At 41.1% G+C, this 20672-nt stretch overlaps 1 protein-coding gene across 3 annotated transcripts; it reads right to left on the bottom strand.

Annotated features, from left to right (window-relative positions):
- Positions 1-529: 529 nt before the first annotated feature.
- Positions 530-11483, bottom strand: LOC120390507 (procathepsin L-like). 3 transcript variants are annotated; one of them, XM_039513239.1, is made up of 9 exons: positions 11404-11483; positions 10740-10936; positions 10403-10537; positions 9038-9160; positions 8251-8409; positions 6721-6945; positions 4526-4691; positions 2258-2363; positions 530-1030 (listed from the first exon to the last, which is right to left on the bottom strand). In XM_039513239.1, exons 3-9 carry the CDS (start codon positions 10529-10531, stop codon positions 931-933), a joined length of 1008 nt encoding a protein of 335 aa, XP_039369173.1. In that variant the 5' UTR covers positions 10532-10537; positions 10740-10936; positions 11404-11483; the 3' UTR covers positions 530-930. The 3 variants fall into 3 exon arrangements, with proteins under 3 accessions (XP_039369173.1, XP_039369172.1, XP_039369174.1); XM_039513238.1 differs by lacking the exon at positions 10740-10936; XM_039513240.1 differs by lacking the exons at positions 9038-9160; positions 10740-10936.
- Positions 11484-20672: the final 9189 nt, after the last annotated feature.

Consider the following 20672-nt stretch of genomic DNA (forward strand, 5'->3'; position numbering starts at 1 on the left):
ATCACAAAAATCCAAGATCTTTGAGAAAAAACACCAACTATTGTGATACGTGGGATAAAATTCTGAGATGATTTACTGTCAGTAAATCTTGCATTTAATATTGACTTTGGTGCCATAGTACATTGTATCATTAGGATTGCCAACCCTCCAGGATTGTACTGGAGTCTGCAGGAATTAAAGATTAATCTTTAATTAAAGATTATGTCGTGGCGAAATCTCCTGGAATTCGTCCAATCCTACTTATCATACATCATGTTCAACTGTTTTCAGGTGTGTTTTGAGGTTCTTAAAAACCTGAGCATTAAAAAAGACCATTTTTGGCAAATTAAAAAGCAACGGTTTCACCTGCAAAACCATTGAGAAACTTGATTATAGAAAGCTTCTCAAACTTTCTGAACAATCTAGGTAGTTATATGGCTTCCATCATTACAAAAATTAGCATCTATTCATAGAGTGGACCATAACATAAAGAGATTGTTTTGAGGACACATCTCCTTAAATTTGTGAACACATGCACCATCTCCACTCCTGTTTGTGACTCTAATAGCAATTGCCCACATAGGAAAGTAATATTAGACGCTTTCCTAATATGTTTTTAACTTCTTTTAATGAAACAAGGAGAACCAATATCATGTGACTAGTTGGTTGAAGTAGTTGGTGTAGATGATTTTCTTTATGCTGCTCCAGGCTGGTTAGGGAACATGAAAGCAATATGCCGAGAGGGCTAGCACTCATGAAATTTTATAGCAAACAGTGATTCTTACAGTAGTTTTTTGTTCTTGCATTTAACAGATCCTTTGGGGTCCATCAAATTTGTATGATTCAAGACAGGACTTATTGAAGGCTACAGGGTTTTGGGGAACTCAGAACAAAATTAATTTAAAGCATGTTTGACTCTTCATTCCTGCCCACCAGGATTAAGTCGATTTTTCACATCAGTGGGTAGCTGGCAAATGAAGCTATTCCACAAAGGTTGCCTCTGTTTTTTGCCATCCGGATATAACCGTGATCACCCCAACTGGTTCCCCAGCTGCAGAAGAGAAACAAACAATATATTTGTTTTTATATATAATATATATATAATGTTAAATCTTAATGCAGGTTCCCTGGGTTGCTATCGACTTTTTATAGTATGAAAATCTTAGCAGGGCAAAACTTGTTACTGATGTGGCTGACACAAAATTTAATTGTTACAGTTCCTTTTCAGTTGTGGCTAATTGGGAGGTAGAGATGCAGAGCACTTTTACAGATCAGAGTCTGAATGTTTTATAAAAGGATAGGTCTCCATGAAAAACAAGATTTTAAATTAAGCATAAGCCTTAGCAAAAAAAAAAAAAAAAAGTGTGCTCCTAGAGCTCAGAATGCAGCACTTCTCTGAAACGATTGCACACTGGAAGTGCATTATAAATAATACATACAAATAACCATACCCAGAATTCCACTTTGCAGACAGGGATGTATCAATAAACACATAATTGTTATCTTTGTCAGAACACAGATACCCTGTTAAAGCTCAATAGTTGGTTGGGTAATTGTAATAAGTTCACATCCACAATCAAAGAAAGGCTAAAAATGGGGGGAAAGACTTCTACAAACTTATTGAAAAGAGAGTACTGGGCATGCCCATGAGTTTCATCTGTTTGTTTTGCATTTGAGAATTTTGGAGAATTAATCTAATATTTTACTTCAGATACACACAATGTATTTATTTCCTCTTTGCAGGCCACTAGTCCAGTTAGATATCAAATTATTACACATTGGAAATCATTTAAAAACACGTCAGAGTTCAGGGCCAAAATCTAGGTCTATAGTAAATCATATGAATACATGTTTCTGTAATTGAAAAAAGTTCAGTGAAATTGCAGGTTCAAATGAATTTGTACACTTGTCTTCTGAAATGAACTATTCCTCTCTGGTTTTGAAACTCAAAGTCTTTAACCTTGTGCAGGACCATGAGAATCAGAAAGCAAAATCGGCTAGAAAAAGAAAATTAAATTAACTAAACTAGTTTGTGTCTAGCTGCCTGTCATGTGCAAAACCTAAACAGAATTAATAGTGAAAAGTAAATTAGAATATTTTAAAATATTCTTTCATTTTTAATAGAGATATGGCTAACAGAACAGTTAAAGACTTTTAAAACATATTTTATTTATTTTGATGCGGTCCTTGTAAAGTATTAAACCAGTTCTTTATGATGAAATTATATTTTAAAGAATTTTTAGGAAAGGTATTTTAATTAAAGAAAACTCATCCTTACCTGTTTTTGACGAGCCAGTATGGCACACCTTTGTCCACACAATATCCCACAACAAGAACAGCGTGGTTTATATTTGAAGAACTGCATTTTGAGTCATAGTACACACCTGAAAATGTTTTATTTATTTATTTATTTATGAAACAACAGTGCCCAGAAGCCCCAATCAGGAGCATTGTGCTCCTGTGATAGGCATTGTATTAAGACAAAGTCTCTATCCCAAAGAGTTACAGTCTAAAGCCCCAATTCTGCAATGAGTTCAACACAAATACAAAGGTATGCCCATGTGGAGCTCATTGCAGGACTGGGGCCTAATTTAAGACAAGAGCTAATGAGTGAGTATATAACTGTAGGACAGAAGTGGGGACGGGAGGACAAGGGTGACAATACAAAAAAACCTATGGTTGCATAGGTTAACTATATATACCACTTAAGGTTTCTAAATAATTTAAAAGAGAGAGAGAGAGATGTAAAAATGATATAACACAGAATAAAGATACAATTGGCAAATCTGCATTTGATTTTGAAACCGTTTTCCTAAAACAGATAGGTCAATGAGTTGTTGTTTTGGAAACCTGAACCTCTCAGGTACAGGATATACTGTTTTGGCAGTACTGTAAATGAAGGTAGCCTCATCGCTTACTCTAATAAAAAACAATTTGGGAATCTGACCCTGTAGCCCTTTCTTATGTGAAGCTGATGGATCTACTTCTAAATCAGCTTTGCAGGACCAGATGTTAAGATAAGTTTTTTTAAGTTCCCAAGCTTCTCTCACTTTTGGAGCACACACAGCAAGACGATTGGTTTCCTTCCATCTTTTCCTAAAGTCAGAGAACCCCTAGTATATTAGCAGAATTATTTCTAAATAGGATGTTTCTCTACCCCCCAATAATTTAATAGAGTCATAGATTCCAATGCCAGAAGGAATCATTGTGATCATCTAGTCTGACTTCTTGTATAACACAGGCTATAGAACTTCCTAAGAATAATTCCTAGGGCATATCTTTTAAACAAAAAATCCAATCTTGATTTTAAAATGGTCCATGATGGAGAACCCACCATGACCCTTGGTAAGTTGTTCCAATGGTTAATAACACTCACTTAAAAACGCATGTCTTCTTTCCAGTTTGAATCTGTCTAGCTTCATCTTCGAGCCACTGGATCTTGTTATACCTTTTTTCTGCTAGTTTGAATAGCCCATTATTAAATGTTTGTTCCCCATGTAGATATTTACAGAATGTAATCAACTCATCCCTTAAAATTTCCAGGGCTACTCTTCAATCCTGAATCAACAAACCACTTACTAGAATGTACTTCACTTTAGGCATGTGAGCAGTGTGACAGACTGACATGTACAAACTTTATCGAATTAAGTTAAACCTTACTGAATTATGTTTAACATCTTTGGAGTTCATTGTATTAAAAAGGCAAATATGTATGCACTATTGTGGGATTGTATGGAACTTCAAAATGCTTTTTGGAACACTACTTGTAAAGTGAATTTCCTAGACAGTACTTGAGAGGAGGGAAATGCAAAGAATCCCGTCCTGAGCTTGCCTATTGAAGCTACACCCTGGGGAGAGACCAGTTACCTACTCTTGGAAACTCCAGATGAAGGACGCTGCACCTTATAAAAAGTGGACAAAACACATTACGAGAGCGCTTGTTCTGAGCTGAAGCTGTGATGAACTTGTAACCAGAAGGAATCCCCTTAGGTCAGAATCTGAATGACGGCTTCTGCCAGAATCTATGTTAGGGTTGTTGGGATGAATTCTGGTGATCTTATTAATATACATGTAGGTTCTTTTATTGTTTTTATATGTTTTCTTGTAATGCTTTTTACTGTAAGAATAAAATAGGAAGAACTGTGCGGTACTTATAACTTTTGACAATCACTCCGTTATCAGTCTCTGAAGAGAAAGCAAGCAGGTGTGATTGGGGAGCCTATTTCTTCTGGGAATAATAAAGTGAAGGCAGGGAACTGTGCATCCTGGAAATAACCCAGTAAGATGGGAGAGAGACATGTGTCTGCACCCAAGAGAGGCGATGGCTGGGAAGCTGGAAGCCTGAGAACGGTGCCCTTGTTGGACCATTGAGGAAAAATACAGGTGCAGTTGCCCTGAATTGTGACAAGTAGTTCTGTTGATTTCAGTGGAGCTACTCACATGCTTGAAGTCAGGTTTGTGTTTTGTTGATTCAGGGCCTTTGTCTCTACTTTTGTTAAGAACTATTTAGGTCTCAGAAGATACAGGGAAAGAAAAAACTGCTTACCACTGTGGTAATGTTGGAAGGATCTCAAACTTGCATCTATACCAATAGATATTGGTCCCACTGAAGCCACTGCTCTTTCAAGATAAGTTTCACTTCCTTTAGGTATTTGTTTATAGCTGACACAGGTGGCAGCCCGTCCAGAAGTTTTATAACGGCAATTATTGTCCTGTAGAAGATGGCAGACAGAGATATAAGGGCACAATAAGTATGGCAACTAGGTTAGTGCTAAGTTTTTTCATCATCTTAATTAATTAACAGAATCCTGTAACAGTCCAGAGGTATATAACATACTGGTTTATTCAGGTCTGTTTATGTGTTTTAGTTCCTTTCCAGTAACTTAGCTCATCCCTGAAAATAGAACTTACTCTTTCACTGTACAAGGTAAGTGAGGTAATAATATCCTTTATTGGACCAACTTCTGTTGGTGAAAGATACAAACTTTTGAGCCTCACAGAGCTCTTCTCCAGGTCTGGGAAAGGTAATTAGAGTGTCACAGCTAAATACACAGTGCAAGAGATTGTTAAGGATCGGGAGTTAACACATGAAGATGAAGTGGGCAATTAACAATTTATTGTGGGACCAACACAGCTACAACAACACTGCAAACAACTTGTTCACTGTATACACATGTACTAGCATGACACATTCCATCCAATAAATGCCAGTACAGTATACCATGTATGTATTAGCCAATATATTACAGTATTATCTGACTCTGTGGTATGCTGGTATATGAAATGGCACCATTATTTTCAGGGCCCCATGAACAGCAAGATGGATATAAATTCTGATTCAGTGGCATGGTTTCCTACTTTCTGTGACACTTACACTGAAAATGTTGCCACAAATAAAAGTCAAAATGTGAGGTTTGATTCAATTTAATTAAATGAACAATGTCAACTTCAAAACAATCACTCTTTTGTCTGAATTGTTTTAAACCTATTGTTACAGAAGGTAACACCTAAAATTACTATAATTGAAAAAGATTGCAAGAAAAAAGATTTTTCTCTATTTTGCAGTTTGTTTGCTTTGCACATTTGTCAGCTCTTTATGTATAATCTGTTTCACAGTTTCCCCTGTATAGTCAGTTACTCCTGTTGTTTGTGTGAATCTTTCATAGAGCAACAAGACTGAGAAAAGCATTTTTAAAAAATAAGAAAATGGTTGCAAAACCACAAAAATTTACAGGTGGCCTCATGCAACTAGCTTATCTGATCTTATCATATTAAATTGAATAGAATTCAAGTAGATGGTGCTCCTTTAAATATGAAAATATACTATACAATAGTACAATATCCCTGGTGTTTTTTTAAATACCAAATTCAATCTTACTGATTTTCCAGTGCTTTGCACCAAGTTTGTTTCTGCTCTCACATGAGTTTTAAACAAGAGTAACTCTCCTGACTTCAGTGAATTTACTGTTTATTTACACCAGGGCAACATAGAGCAGTATCATGCCAGTCTTCTGTAGTCATCTATACCTGTGCAAAGTCAGTATTAAGTTGGCATAAAATTCTACCAGATCAAAAGCACATCATTGTACACCAAGTTTGCACTGACTTTTGCAACTGTTCAATGACTACGCAAGGTGCAAAGCAGTGGAAAATGAGGTTCAGTTTATTTGGCTCCCCCACTGGATTTTCAGTTTTCAGTGTGCAACAGTTTTTTTTTTAATTAATAACACAACTGCACAGCAGAAGTTGTCAATAGGAAGCTGGAGGTGTTGGCAGCTGGCTAGTGAACATCTTGGGTCTTTGGACACTCCAAAAGTTGTGGGAGGCAGTTGAAGATTGTGAGAAAAGCATATTAGCTACATATGTTTGCTAAAATAATCAACAGTGAAATAGTTAATATTTATTTAAATTGTCATAATTATGAATGGAGTGGTTCACACTTCTCTGAGAGCTGTTCTTTCAGGCACTTTGCAGACTCGGAAGACAATATGGTATTAGGATTACATTTGGGTCACGTTTGGAAGGTTTTCATAAACATATAGGATTTGAGTTAAAATATGCAGCAATCAAGAAGAAAAAAACCCCAAAATCTATTAAAATGTTAATATAACTATAGTATAAAGTAGAGGTTTGAGTCCTCCCCCTGATTTGTCTTTTAGATAAAACACTTTGTGGTAAAATATAGACTTTTCCAATGTTTTTCCTCCCCAAAGAAATACCTCTGGACCAGGTGATACTCACCCGACCTTCATATGGGTACGACGTTTCTGAGTCAATGCCATGGTTGTTTATAACATATCTGAAAGCTCTAGTCATAGAGCCTCCATTGCAACCATGGTTGCCATATTTCCCGGAGCAGTCTACTAGGTTCTGGGGACTAAGTGACACCAAACGCCCTGTTTTCTTCTTCAGTTGTCCTTCCAAGGCCCCCACGGAACTGAAAGCCCAACAAGAACCACAAGATCCCTGTGGCACATTGCAAGGTTCAACAACAGAAAGGAGAGATGTTATGGCAGGTGTCATTAATAGCTTAATTATACATTTAAGATAGCAACACTAGTGTAAAGCCACTGGCATTATTCCTGATTTACAGCAGCATAAGTGAGAGAAGAATGAGGGACACAATGCAGTTGTGAGACAGGTATCTTTAACTATCCAAGAAGTAAATATAGCTAGTCTACCTGCAATTCTTGGAGACATATAGCTTCCATAAAATGAGTTTGATAACAACTTTTGCTAACCCAACCCATGAAGCTGTATGAATTGGATACATTAAGTAGTGGAACAATAAGTCTTAATTGAAAATGGGTTATGCAGTCTTTCCGGTGACAGTTAAAATCCAATGGCAGTTAAAATCTGTGCAATGGCTATTGAGTGTCTTATGTGAATTGGGCCAGATTCCCCGGGTTCTTTTGCAGCACAAAGTGGCCTTAAATCAGCCAGAGATTTTCAACAAAGAATTCTCCTTGTGTAGGAGTAATGTCTGCTGATGCAGAGCTGGTGGAGATGGTATAGCTGCCTTCCCAACCCCATGAAAGGCGGCAAGAGGCAGCGTAGTGGAGCTGAGCTCCAGTATGACTGATGATCCTATGCTAGCATAAAGGGTCTATTCCTTCTGTGCCATCCTTTACACCGCAACAGAAATTAGAGTAGGATCCGGCAGTCCTGATTCATGGTGGCACTACTATCTCCCTGCAGCCACCACTCTTCATTACATTCAAGCACTGCTCGGGTGCAGTGCAAATCGGTGCCATTGAGTTTAGTGTCCTTGGTCCAGTTCCTAGCTGATAGGTATCCACATCACAAAAAACACTTCCATGTTCGATACTAAGATCAACCATCCCCTCTCCTTTCAGATCAGGGTTGATGCATGTTGGTAGTAGGTCAGTGGGGGAGACGCTTGCATTGCCACTGCCTATGCTGTACTCTGCCTTCTCTGCATAAGAGCAAAGAATTTAATTCTCTGCTTTTGTTAATGACACTTTTCACCTACATTAATGCTAAAATTGTTTTAAAAATAAATTAAATTGAATGAACAACATCAAAGGAAGAGGCATGTTTTTTGCATAAAATAAATTACATGTTGACATGGATAATGCAGATATATAGATATTTTCATAGAATGTCATTTACAAACATTGTATTGGTGTGACCATGCAGTTCTTCCTCAGCAATGTGAGGAAGGGGATGGGAGATTTGCACTATTCTGCAAGTATGTGGCTTGCAGTATTCTGTATTTACCTACTGTAATTTCCACCTCTGAGTTCGCACCTGGTTCTTTACATTGGTGACATAACCGCTCTTCCTCCAATCTATGCAGCCTGGGGCCTGATCCTGAATACTTTCTTGAGGCCAATCAACTGTAAGGTTATCCATTTCTGAGTCGGATACCCTGAGCCCTGTCATTGTAGCCGTTACTTCCTCAGATGTCTGTTAAAATAAAAATTAAAAAAGGAATAGAGTATATTAAATCAGTAACTGGTCATACTGCTGTTAGGCAAGTGCCCTAATTGGCCAACTTTGTAGCAGTTGGCAAATACATGGCAGAAAATGGCTAAGATTTAAACTGTAGATTTACTATAAAAAGTGGCTGTGTAAAATGGCACCTTCTTCAATGGGGCTTGATCCAAAGCCCACTCCTTTAATAATTCTCTGCTCCTTTTACTTGAGGATCTCAAAGCACAGTTCAAATGAATGTAAGTATTATCCTCATTTTACAGATGTCTAAGGCTACACAGCTATTCAGTGGCAGGATTGTTAACAGAATCTAGAGCTCTTGATTCCCAATCCAGTGTCCTAGCCTTTGAACTATGTTAACTACCCTCTGCTCCCATGCACCTCTTCAGGATCATATTACTTTTGATCATTTACTTTTAAAAGTAATTGGAATACAGGTAACTAGTTAGTGTAATTAATTACACTAGCAATCCTGACCAAGGTGAGGGAAAATCTTTTTACAATTATTATTACTTCTTTTAAAAAAGGCACTTGAAACAATAATGCCTAGATTAAAATGTCACTACATAATTTGAAAACAAAGTAGCATGAGGAAATTTACCATGTCTGCAAAGCCATTCATGGCCATTGTGTATGAATGCTTTCCCATTGACTCTTCCAAGTTATGAACTGTAACGATTTTCAGGGTTTTTTCCCAGATCAAGCGCCTGGAAAGCTCTTCCTCCTGAAATAATGAAAGAAATGAGAACATTTTTGGCCACAAAAATTGGGTTAATAAAAAATAATTTTTTTTTGGCAAGATAAGGTGGTTTTTGTGATTATTTTCTAATGGGAAATTTCCCAATGAAACTACTTTTTTTGTTTCATTTTAAATTGAAATTTAATTTTGTTTTTTTTCCTAAAATTTTCACTTTTTTCCCCTTATTGCCATAATAAGATGAATAATATATAGTTTGGGGGGAAGAGGACTCCCAAATTTTCATTTTTTTTCTTTTTTCCTTTTCTACTCTAACTTTTTAAACATCTTCCATTTTGCAAGACTTACATAATGGCAAAAGGAAAAATGAAATATGCCACTCTAGCTTTTCCAAAGTTGGAGAAGTTTTGCCAAGTTACACAGTAGAGAAAGGAAAAAATGAAAGAGTAAAAAGTGGAAAGAAAAAAGATGTCTTTCATTATAAAACAAAAACAAAAAACCAGTGAGAGAAAAGGGAAAAAACTAAAATCAGACGTTTAAAAAGTTTAACTAATTTTTAAATTTTTAAAACCACAACAAATATCTCAAAATGAATCTGAAACAATGAACATTTTTTGTTTCAAAATTTTCAGGTGACAAATTGAAAAATTTCAAATGAATAATTTTTAATGAAAAATTTTCATGAGGCAAAAATGGGTTTTTCAACCAGTTCTCATTAAATTGTCGAGCATGGACAATGTAATTACAATTTTTAAATATTGAGGAGCACTCTGCTTCTTTCTGGTAATTTCCATGGGTCAGAGATATACACCAGATTGAGAGTGAGCAAAGTTATTCTTTTCCTTTCAGGAATTTGAGGAAATCCCCAGATCAAAACATAATTGCTTTGGATGAAAAATATTAAGAATGTTTCTCTCCACTTGTGGTATAGTCCAAGAATGTAAATTAGCTTATTAGAAACACAAACTCTTGAGCTGCACTTTATAGGCACATTGAAGCAACGTTCAGCTGGGAGTGTAAGTGACCCTTACCACAGTTCAGATATCACTAATAAATAGTTGTGCTGCTCATGATAATATTTAATCCAGATACACCATGATGTTGAACATTTCAGTCTCCAGAACTCTATTCAGTTCTTCTGTTTGTCTTGGCCACTAAATGATTAACCAGTAAAAAGAATCAACCAGGTAGTAGTGGGTATGGTCCTGCCTATGAATGTTTAGTGCAATACACCATAAAAATAAATATTTAGAATGCAAAGATAATGACCTCACTGCTGTACTGCTTTTGGTAGATTGTCTTCCAGCGTTCCCAATCTAAATCAAGGGTAGGATCCTTGCCTATGTTGGCAACAGATGCTGCTACCATAAGCAGTAAAACGCTGCCCACTGTCAGCATCTTAAACTGCAAAAGATGTAAAAGGGATGTTATATAACACAATGTATTAATTCCTTCCCATCACAGTCCAGGATCTTTGAAGAGCTCAAGGGAATGGCACAGGCACACAGCAGGTGCGGGGATCCCAACCGCAACACGCTGACTGTGCCTCAGGTAGAGCTGTAGCCAGACTAAGGTTGGCTGTCCACTTCCTCCCATTGGGGTGTACCTAGAGTAGCGGGTGTTGTCTGCCTCCTCTGAATAAGTGGCCCACGGCAGTCCTGGCAGGTCCATGGCAGTAGTAAGTTCCCTGGAGGGCAGGGCGTCACTGGGCTTAACAGCAGGGTCGGTGGCCAGGAGCAAGCTGGGTCCATCTGCCTCCTCTGGTGTCTCAGCCCCAGCTGAGCAGGAGGGAGGCCACACCGCCTCATTAGACAAATATTTTCATCAATATTTGAAATATTCCTCCAAATAGTCACAAATAATATTACCCTATGAAAAGCAGTGAAGTTTGCCCAGTATTTGTGAATCTGCTTTCCAATCATTTCCCACTTTTAGTCCTAGATCTTTAAAAGAGAAGAGCAGCTATCATACTCACCACTGGACCCCCTTATTGGTTGAGACCAAGAACAGAATAAGCCATAGAAATTTAACCTCCCGCTTATCCCATGAGGTGCTCCCTCTGGGATAGCGTGGAGTCCCATTTAACAGGGCAATATGAAGGAAGCTCACTGAGCCATTGTGTCTATTTTGTTATGGACAGGAGATGTCACTTCTGTTTTTGGGACTGTTGACACTGCACCCTTCACTGTCCTAAATGTACGAGGGGGCAGAAATAGAGAAAAACAGAGAAAGTAAGATAAGTCAATACACGTAGCATATATGCAATTTACCTGTTAAATTGCTGTGATCCTGAGACAGTACTCCTTCTTTGCACTTAAGGAACAGGCTGAGGACAACAGAGCACAGACAAGGCTTACCAAGTCTGGATGTAGCAAAGGTTCCTGGGTGCTTTATAAAGTCAGGAATCCAGCAGTCAGCTGGAGAAATTCCCTATGCAGAGGTTTCATTTTTAAAAAAATATGCTTTCTATCATGAGAATAGACTATTTCTTGCTCAAGACTTGTTTTGTAATGATTAAGCAGGCACAAAACCCAAGCAGAAGGGAACAAAAGCAGAACTCTGGAACTGAGGGCAAATATCTTGTTGCATCTTTTGCATACAACACAGGTGAAAGCACTAGTCAGATGGTATAACTTGCTTCCATAAAAAGGTTTTGTAACATTTGGCTAGCTTGACGCATGCAGTTATATGAATGGGACATATTCTCAGTCTATATAATTGAAAGATAAACCTAAAAACAAAGTTTCCAAGAGGACTGACTGCTTAATGGGAATGGGATCTGAAGCCCTTCAACTCTCAGGGTATGTCTTCACTACCTGCCATATCGGCGGGTAGCAATCGATTTCTCGGAGTTCGATATATCGCGTCTCATCTAGACGTGATATATCGAACTCCGAACGCGCTCCCGTCGACTCCGGAACTCGGAGTTGATGGGGGAGCTGCGGATTTCGATCCCGCGCCGTGAGGACGGGTAAGTACTTCGAACTAAGGTACTTCGACTTCAGCTACACTATTCGCGTAGCTGAAGTTGCGTATCTTAGATCGAACCCCCCCCCAGTGTAGACCAGGCCTCAGTGACCGTTCAAATCCAGCCCATGGCAAAATCGTTACTTTGCAATGGCTATTCAGTGTTCGATGTGAATTGAGTTTGGCGGTCTCCGTGTATTTCCTAATGGACCTGTGTCCACATCACAAAACTGTGTCTGTGCTTGGTGAAAATTTGGAACTTTCCTGGCAGCCTCAAGAAGCCAAAGCTATAATGTGCCATGGGGACTAAACTCAACCTCTCACATCAGGATTGAAGCTCTTTGCTTGGGGCCACAGTGGGAGATGCTTACAGTGCCACTGCTTTGTCACTCTCACCAACAGAAGTTGGTCCAATAAAAGATACTACCTCACCCACTTTGTCTCTCTAATTCTATACTTCAGTTTTTCTGCACTAAACCAAGAACTTCACCCTCCAAGTTATGCATCTGACACTTTTCAACTACGTTATCACTAGATTTGCTGAAAAACACATTAAATAAAAGAATTCCCGGTGAAGAGGCATTTTTAAATGAAATCAACTAATCTATATTTTGAGGTGATTAATGCAGATAAGATGATAATTTCATAGATTTCCATTTGCAAGCTTTTTACTGGAGTGGGCAGACGATCCTTAACAATGCAAGGACAAGGGTAGGAGATTTGCATAGCTCAGTAAACATGGTCATTTCAGTTTTTATTTTCCACCTGCTTTAATTTCCAACTTTGCATTCACAGCATGTATTTTACTTTGGTTACATAACCTTTCCTCTTTTGTTCCAAGCTGGGTACTGAATAGTTTCTTCAGATCAATGGACTAAGGTTATTCATTTCTGAGTCAGAGATTTTGAGTCTGATGATCATAGAAGCTACTTCCTCCAAAGTCTACTTAAAAAAGAAAGAAAGAAAAAAAGAGAAGAGAATACAGAAAAAAATTACCAGTAATGACTAGTGTGTGAGGGCACCATGAGTCAATGGATCTGCTTTCTGTCAGTATCCGGAGTTAGATGTGCTGATTTTAGTGACAAAATGAAAGTGTTTTATGCTCCTATTGGCCCTGAAGATCAAACACAGCTAAGTGAGCTGGATTCTGTTCCAGTTTGTATCAACAGAACTGTTAACTAAGTTCCAGTCACAGGAACTAAGTTATGTCTGTGCAATTCCATCAGAGACACAGAGTCAGACTGGGGTAGCTGGGGCATAATTTTAAGACAATGAGGTTGCAGAGGTGTGGGCAAGGGCAGAGTTTGGTGAACAAGTTCTTTATTCCTGGTGATGATGCAATCAAGAAGTACCCAGCTTGAATTTCAGATCCCAAGTCCAGTGTGCAGTGGTAGCTAGGGGAAAAAAAATCTGTTTATTTGTAAACTGATCAGATTTGCTCTGTAGTTAACATGGAGAGGCACAACGCCATTTTTACCGTGACTTATCAGCCACACTTCAAGCCCTTAATCCTGCAACCAAGGTTGTCATATTCCACTGCAAGTCTGAATGGAGGCTATGCATGGGCACAAAGAAGGCTAACTGCTCGACATAGGCCTCCACAGTGAGAGAAAATAAATCTCAAATTTCTTGCACGCCTGTACTCCCTGAGGTCAGGTGTACACCACAGACCTACGTTGGTATAACTACATTGCTCAGGGTGTGAAAAATCCATCCCCCTGAGCAACATAGTTATACCAACCTTAACCTACCCAAGCAGACAGCACTATGTCAGTGGGAGAGCTTCTCCGGTCAACATAGCTACCGCCTTTCATGGAGGTGGATTAGCTATGCCAACAGGAGACAGCTCTTCACTTAAGCACTATCGCAGCGCACTGATGCAGCATTTTTAGCATAGACCTGTCCTTACTCTGAAGAGCACAACCTTGAATGAGATTTTAGGGCCTTTTTTGTAGTTACATTAAGGCTCACTTACATTGCTCTGGCAGCCTAAAGTGCCTTAAAGTGGGTACAAATGTAATTTATACCTACAGTGAATCTTCCTTCAGCTGCCAAAGTGGTGCTAACGGGGCTTAGCAAAACTGAGAATTAGACCCATGGTCTTTTGTTGTCTGATCATAAAAGAAAATGCTCTTGACAAACAGGAGAAATGGTTTGAACTAAATAGGATGAAATTCAAAACGGACAAATGCAAAGTGCCATACTTAGGAAGGAATGATCAATTGCACAAATAAAAATGGGAAATGAATGCATAGGAAGGAGCTCTGCAGAAAAGGATTTGGGCGTTACCGTGGATCACAAACTAAATATGAGTCAACAATGTAACACTCTTGCAAAAAAAGCAAGCATCATTCTGGGACGTATTAGCAGCAGTGTTGTAAGCAAAAGCACAAGAAGTAATTCTTCCATTCTACTCAGCACTAAACCCTCAACTGAAGGATTGTGCACAGTTTTAGGCACCAGACTTTGGGAAAGATGTGGGAAAATTGGAGAAAGTCGAGCAACAAAAATGATTAAAGATCTAGAAAACATGGCCTATGAGGAAAGACTGGAAAAACTGGGTTTGTTTAGTTGAGAGAAGACCCACAGCGAGGCCACGGCTGGCCTGAGTTGTCTGACTCAGGCTCGTGGGGCTTGGGCTGCAGGGCTATAAAATTGCAGTGTAACATTCAGACTTAGGTTGGAGCCCAGGCTCTGAGACTCGGTGCAGTGTGTCTTTTATCACAGTGTAGACATACCCTTCAGCACTGCTTCAGCTCTTGCTCACGACTCTCTGCTAGCACAAGCAGGTGAAGGTGCAGACACTATTATCCAAGTCTGCCTGCTCCACTGACTTTATCACTGATTTAGGGGTACTACATTTTCCTATCTGTCCTGTAGGATAAACTAATCCCATTGTGACGATGCCTTCATGTGATTTCACCGAACGTTGCAACGTTTTCACTCCCCAGTTGCACTGATGGGTTGGTGGGGGTGTTGCGTTGTAATGGAGAGTTGCATTTTGGCACAAACTAATCCCATTGTGATGATGCCTTCATGTGATTTCACCAAATGTTGCAGCATTTTCACTTTCACAATGGAGGGTTGCATTTTGGCACCTCAGTACCCTGTATGGAAATCACACAATCCAGTGGGTGGCTGCTGTCTCATGACATAACATCACATCATGCTGCCAAAAGGACACTAGTGACTCAAACTGCCTGCAAATGACAGGGCATCATAAGGACCCATGAAAAATAAGGCCTATCCATTGGATAATTATGAAAATTCAGCACGTATGACTTTCAGATTGGCCCCAACTTTCCCAAAATGTATTCCTGTCATCCCTACTGTTGTTTCATTGTCAGACAAGAGGAAAGAAGTTCTGTTATTCCGTATAATTTTGGTCTAGGCTACAGTAAATTTAACTAGATGAGAGCATGATTATTAAATTTTTCAGTTCTCATTTCTGTAAGTTATTTTTAAGCATATTGTTTCCTTCAGATTTAGCAATGATTAAAACAAAACAATGCTCTGTCCAAACTTGCATTTTGCTTATTACTTTCCAGTCATGGCCCCACTACTATCCAACTTTGGCTTACCTCACCTGGTACAGTAGAGGATAGATTGCCAAAGTAGGTGTCAGGATCTTTGGGTTCTATTCCCACCTCTGACGGTAGCCTGCTGGGTGAGCCTGGGCAAGTCACTTCTCTGTTCTGTGCCTCAGTTCCCCCAGCTATAAAATAGGGTTAATGATACTGACCTTTGCAAAGTGCTTTGAGATCTACTGATGAAAAGCAATAAATGAGAGCTAGGAATTATTAGTATTCCCCAATTACTTTACTCAGAAAAGGCCTAGTAGGCATGAGGCCACTTACCTACCAACTTCAGTAATAAGTCATAATACCCAGTACAATAGTAATAATATGCAGTATACTAATAATGCATAGTATTTATATAGTGCCATCCATCCAAATACTTCAAAGCACTTTACAAAATTGAGTCGATAGCATTGTCATCATTTTAGAGATGAGGAAACTATGAAGGAAGGCTGAAAGAATTGGGTTTGTTTAGTTTGGAAAAGAGAAGACTGAGAGGGGACATGATAGCAGTTTTCAGGTATCTAAAAGGGTGTCATAAGGAGGTGAGAGAAAACTTGTTCATCTTAGCCTCTAAGGATAGAACAAGAAGCAATGGGCTTAAACTGCAGCAAGGGAGGTTTAGGTTGGACATTAGGAAAAAGTTCCTAACTGTCAGGGTGGTTAAACACTGGAATAAACTGCCTAGGGAGGTTGTGGAATCTCCATCTCTAGAGATAGTTAAGAGTAGGTTAGATAAATGTCCATCAGGGATGGTCTAGACAGTATTTGGTCCTGCCATGAGGGCAGGGGACTGGACTCAATGACCTCTCGAGGTCCCTTCCAGTCCTAGAGTCTATGAATCTATGAAACTGAGGCACAGAGTGTAACCAATTTATCTAAAGTCAGTACAGGCAGGCCTTTTTCTCACTGACGTTAAAGCCATTATAATTATTTCAAAGGCATAAAAAAGACCCGCGGCTCAGCGCCCGAGTCTGAATGTCTACTCCACTATTTTTAACCCCATAGCACAAAGCCCTGCAAGCCTGACTCATTTGACCTGGGCTCTGAGACTTGCCGCCGTGGCCTGGGTTTTTTTTTTTTTTTCCTGTATAGATGGACCCTGAGATTCACAGATGAAAGGTTTTATAGCAGTGCAAAGGCTAATCAGGCCAGATCTTCAGCTGCTATAAATCAGCATAGCTCCTATTATGAATAACCCTTGGAACACAGACTGCACAGCAATGAAATGCTTGCAAGGATGAATATCTTTGCCTGCTGCAGCCTCTAAAGGGTTACATATCAGCTTCCTACATTTTTGTGCCTGCTTATTCACCACAAAACAATGACCAAGCAAGCTGGGGAGTTCAGAGAAATAATAACTCATGTTCTTATGGTAAAGGACTGAAGAAATGAAAAGGAAATTTCTGCATTGGGAATTTCACCAGCTGGATTCCTGGCTTGATAGAGCACCCGGGTTACCCTTGCTACATCCAGACACTGTACGCCCAGCACATGCTCTTTACTCCTCTTGTCCTCAGCCTTAGATAAAGGAAAGAGGTTTCTTGTAGTGCAGCGATAGACAGTTGTGTCTGGGGATCACAGCATTGGAAAAGACAATTTTCATCCAGGCTGCCTGGAAATGTGTTTCATCTGATTTTGTCTGCTTCTCTCATTCTCCCTCTGCCTGCTTTTGCTGAACGCAGTGCATGTGGAGGGTGCACAAGTCACTGGATAGCCCAGGTTGCTAGTGTTTGCTTTGCAGCCTTTGGGTTAAAAAAATCTACACACGTGGGCAGGGCAGACACATGTTGATCCATGGACAAGGCCCTTGCCACCATGTAGCTGCACCAAGGGAGTGAGGCGTCTTTCCCATCATAGGCATCGACTATGTAGGTGCTTTGGGGCTCAAACATCTGTAGAAAAAAAATAGTGAGTGCTCAGCACCCACCAGCCACAGCTGTTTGGCGGCGCTCCTGATGAGCTGTTCCAGGGCGCCTCCGATTGGCTGTTTGGTGGCTGGGGGAGGGTGGAGAGCAGCGAGCATGCGGGGGCCTTGAGGGGTTGGAGCTGCGGGGCGGGAAGAGGCAGAGCAAGCGTGGGGCCTCAGGGCCAGGCCGGAATGGGGGTGGGGCTTTGGGGCAGAGCGTGTGTGACGCACCCCTGGGGAAAATTAAAAGTCAGCGCCTATGTTTCAAACCTGACACAGCCTTCGTTCCAACCCAATCTGAGACAGCAACAATGCTGATGAGCGCTATGTTCAAAACAGTGTAGACAGAAAGCGATTAAGGCTCACAACATCCTGGGGAGGCTTGTGGAGAGCGAACTAAAAATACCCTCCTCCTTGGTGAGGCCTGCTGCAATAAGATCTAATTTCTGAGGCTTGTCTCAGATCCACCAGATAGCTCGGTTGGGGGGATTTTCCCCTTAGAGACTATACAACGTTCTTACATAAAGCAACTAGATTAAAACATGCCTAAGGTTGGCGTCTTGTGTAGGGCTAGGGTAGAATCCCTTTAAATAGACCAGCGAGTGCCGCTCGAGGGCTCACAAACTATTTAAAGGCTTGCACAGCCATTGGTATTTTAACAGGACACATTTCCAGTTCTCAAGAGACCATTTTGGAGTACAGAGATCTATATTTGTGGCGGGCAATGCTGCAGTGGTTCTCTTGTTCTCATTATGCATATACACCCTTGGTCACTGAAATATGCACCCCAGGCTATGGAAGGAGAAAGAACCAAGAATTAGTCTTAAGAAAAATAAAACATCATTAATTATCTTCTGATTTTTACATGAACTTCCAGGGTTCCTGTGGCTCTAGACTGGTGCCTTTGGAAGTGGAAGTCTTCAGAGACTAGCAACGAAAGATGTAAAATAAAATACGTGTGGTAGGCTTGATTCTCCATTGCCTGCCCTTTGTGTGGCCATTTACAACACCTCAAAGTGGGCAGAAAGTGCTACCAGAACATTGCTCCTGCAGAGTTTTTCACCCACTTTGTACTAGTGCAAATGACTGTACAGTCACAGAATCCTCCCTTTGCCCCTCAGATCAGAAAGGACGCTGATGCAGCCATAGCTGGATTATCTCTCTCAAGCCCCCTGTCCTGGTCTCTCTCCTTCCAATTCTCCCCATGCTGTGGCCACAGCACCCACTAGAAGGGCTAGGGGCTGCCATATGCTGGGTTGTGGGCCAGCCCCCTCACTTCCCAGCTCAGTCGTCAGCTGGGCTGGCGTCCATCCAGGGCTCAACCTTCCCCAAGTGACAGACTGATCCTCATTTGCACTGAGGGCCCTGTACACTGCTCTACCCCATGCAAGGAGGCCATAGTGCAAACGGAAGCCAGGCCCATACTGTGACTGGGTCCATCCTATAGAGGGCTGCATGTGTGCGAGTGAGAGAGAGAGAGAGAGAACCCAGCGACCTTCCAGCAAAACCATGAGATGGCAGCTCTGAGTCCCCTTCAGCACCTCGGCCAGAGGGCCATCAGGAATCCCTGCTGCAACAAACATGCTGGTGACTACTGTACCCACCCGGGTGGCGCCTCTTTCCAGGGGGTGGCATTACTCCCCGGAGGACCTCTGCTCTCAGCGGGTGGGCACAGCAATTCCCCACCCCACCATTCAATGGTTGATGGAACAGAAGCTTAAAATCTATGAGCACAGCCCCTACTCTCCCAGGCCTCCCCCTTGCTCGACGCCCCTCCCCATTCCATCTACCCCATCATCCATTTATTTCCTCTGCTTTCTTCCTGCCTTCCAGCCCCCCCCTTCCACCACTCCCCTTCACTCTGGAAGGCAAAGGAGAGAGGGAACTGGTGAGATGGAGCAGTGGAGGGGATCCCATCATGGGGTAGTGGGAGCTGGGGCACCCCATCTTTTTTGAGGGCTTAGGTGGGATGTGAGTAGGGCTGCCAGCTTGGTAATATTTAAAAACCGGACACTCCAGCAGGAGTGACAGAACCTCCCCTGCCCAGCCCATTCCCCTGAGGCCCCGCCCCATCCACTCCTCTTCCCCCCTTCCCCTGTCGCTCGCTGCTTTTCCCCTTACACCGCCCACCACCTGGGTCAGGAGGGACTTGCCTATGGAGCTGGGGCTGGGAGCTGCAGCCACCCAACATAGGTAGGAGGCGGCCCCACCTGAGTAGAGGCGAGGTAGAGGTGATGACCTGGCGCCTCCCCACCTCCCTCGCCCACAGTAACCGGACTTTGAGTGTCCGGTCAGTAGATCTTACTGGACACTGTCTGGTCCGATTTCCAACCAGACTTTCCAGTCGAAAACTGGGCATGTGATCACCCTAGAGTGGTGTCTAGACCTTGTGCTGGCCCTCTGCACAGGGTGAATTTCACCCTAAAAGTTCACGTAACAAACAGTACAGAGTCAGACATTGCTTAGCAACAGGGGCTGCCGAAGATCCATCAGTCACTCACCTGGTGCTCCCCCCAAACGAGGGGAAGCAGTGTCACAAGACAGCCTCATTGAACCATGCAAGTAAAACAGCAAATTTAGCCAGGGCAAGAAATGCTTTGGTGGTTGTTACAAATCTTAGGAAATTTCACTGAGTTGATGTTGCTCAGTTGTTCCAAATTCATCCATTGGTGGGGTTCTTTGTGGGCTTGTAGGGTTGGTTCTTTTTGCAACTGACAGATTATGTTTTGCTAAAACCAGCCACAAAGATAAAGAAATAATTGGGGACAAGCTCCCCAAATGGTTACATTTTCACAAAGATGTGATTTCTCACTCCTGTCCAACCGGTGATTGTTTTTCCATCTGGCCCTGCAACACACTGATGGATCCCACATTTTTGCTGGCTTCCCTTTGATTAACTGAAGCCCTGACCTTGTAACCTGATTAATTCAAGTGGACCCCTGTGCCCATATGGATTCCTCTTGGGGCTTTCCCTAGATTCAGGGCTCCACCCTCATCAATCAGATTTTGAAGCATCAGGGCCTGAGAGTTTGTTTCGTCTGTAATCAGGGTGGCTTTGAAATTCTGTTGCTCGCTAAGTATCCCA

This window comes from Mauremys reevesii, linkage group 24, assembly GCF_016161935.1.
Source record: "Mauremys reevesii isolate NIE-2019 linkage group 24, ASM1616193v1, whole genome shotgun sequence".
NCBI classification, from domain to species: domain Eukaryota; kingdom Metazoa; phylum Chordata; order Testudines; family Geoemydidae; genus Mauremys; species Mauremys reevesii.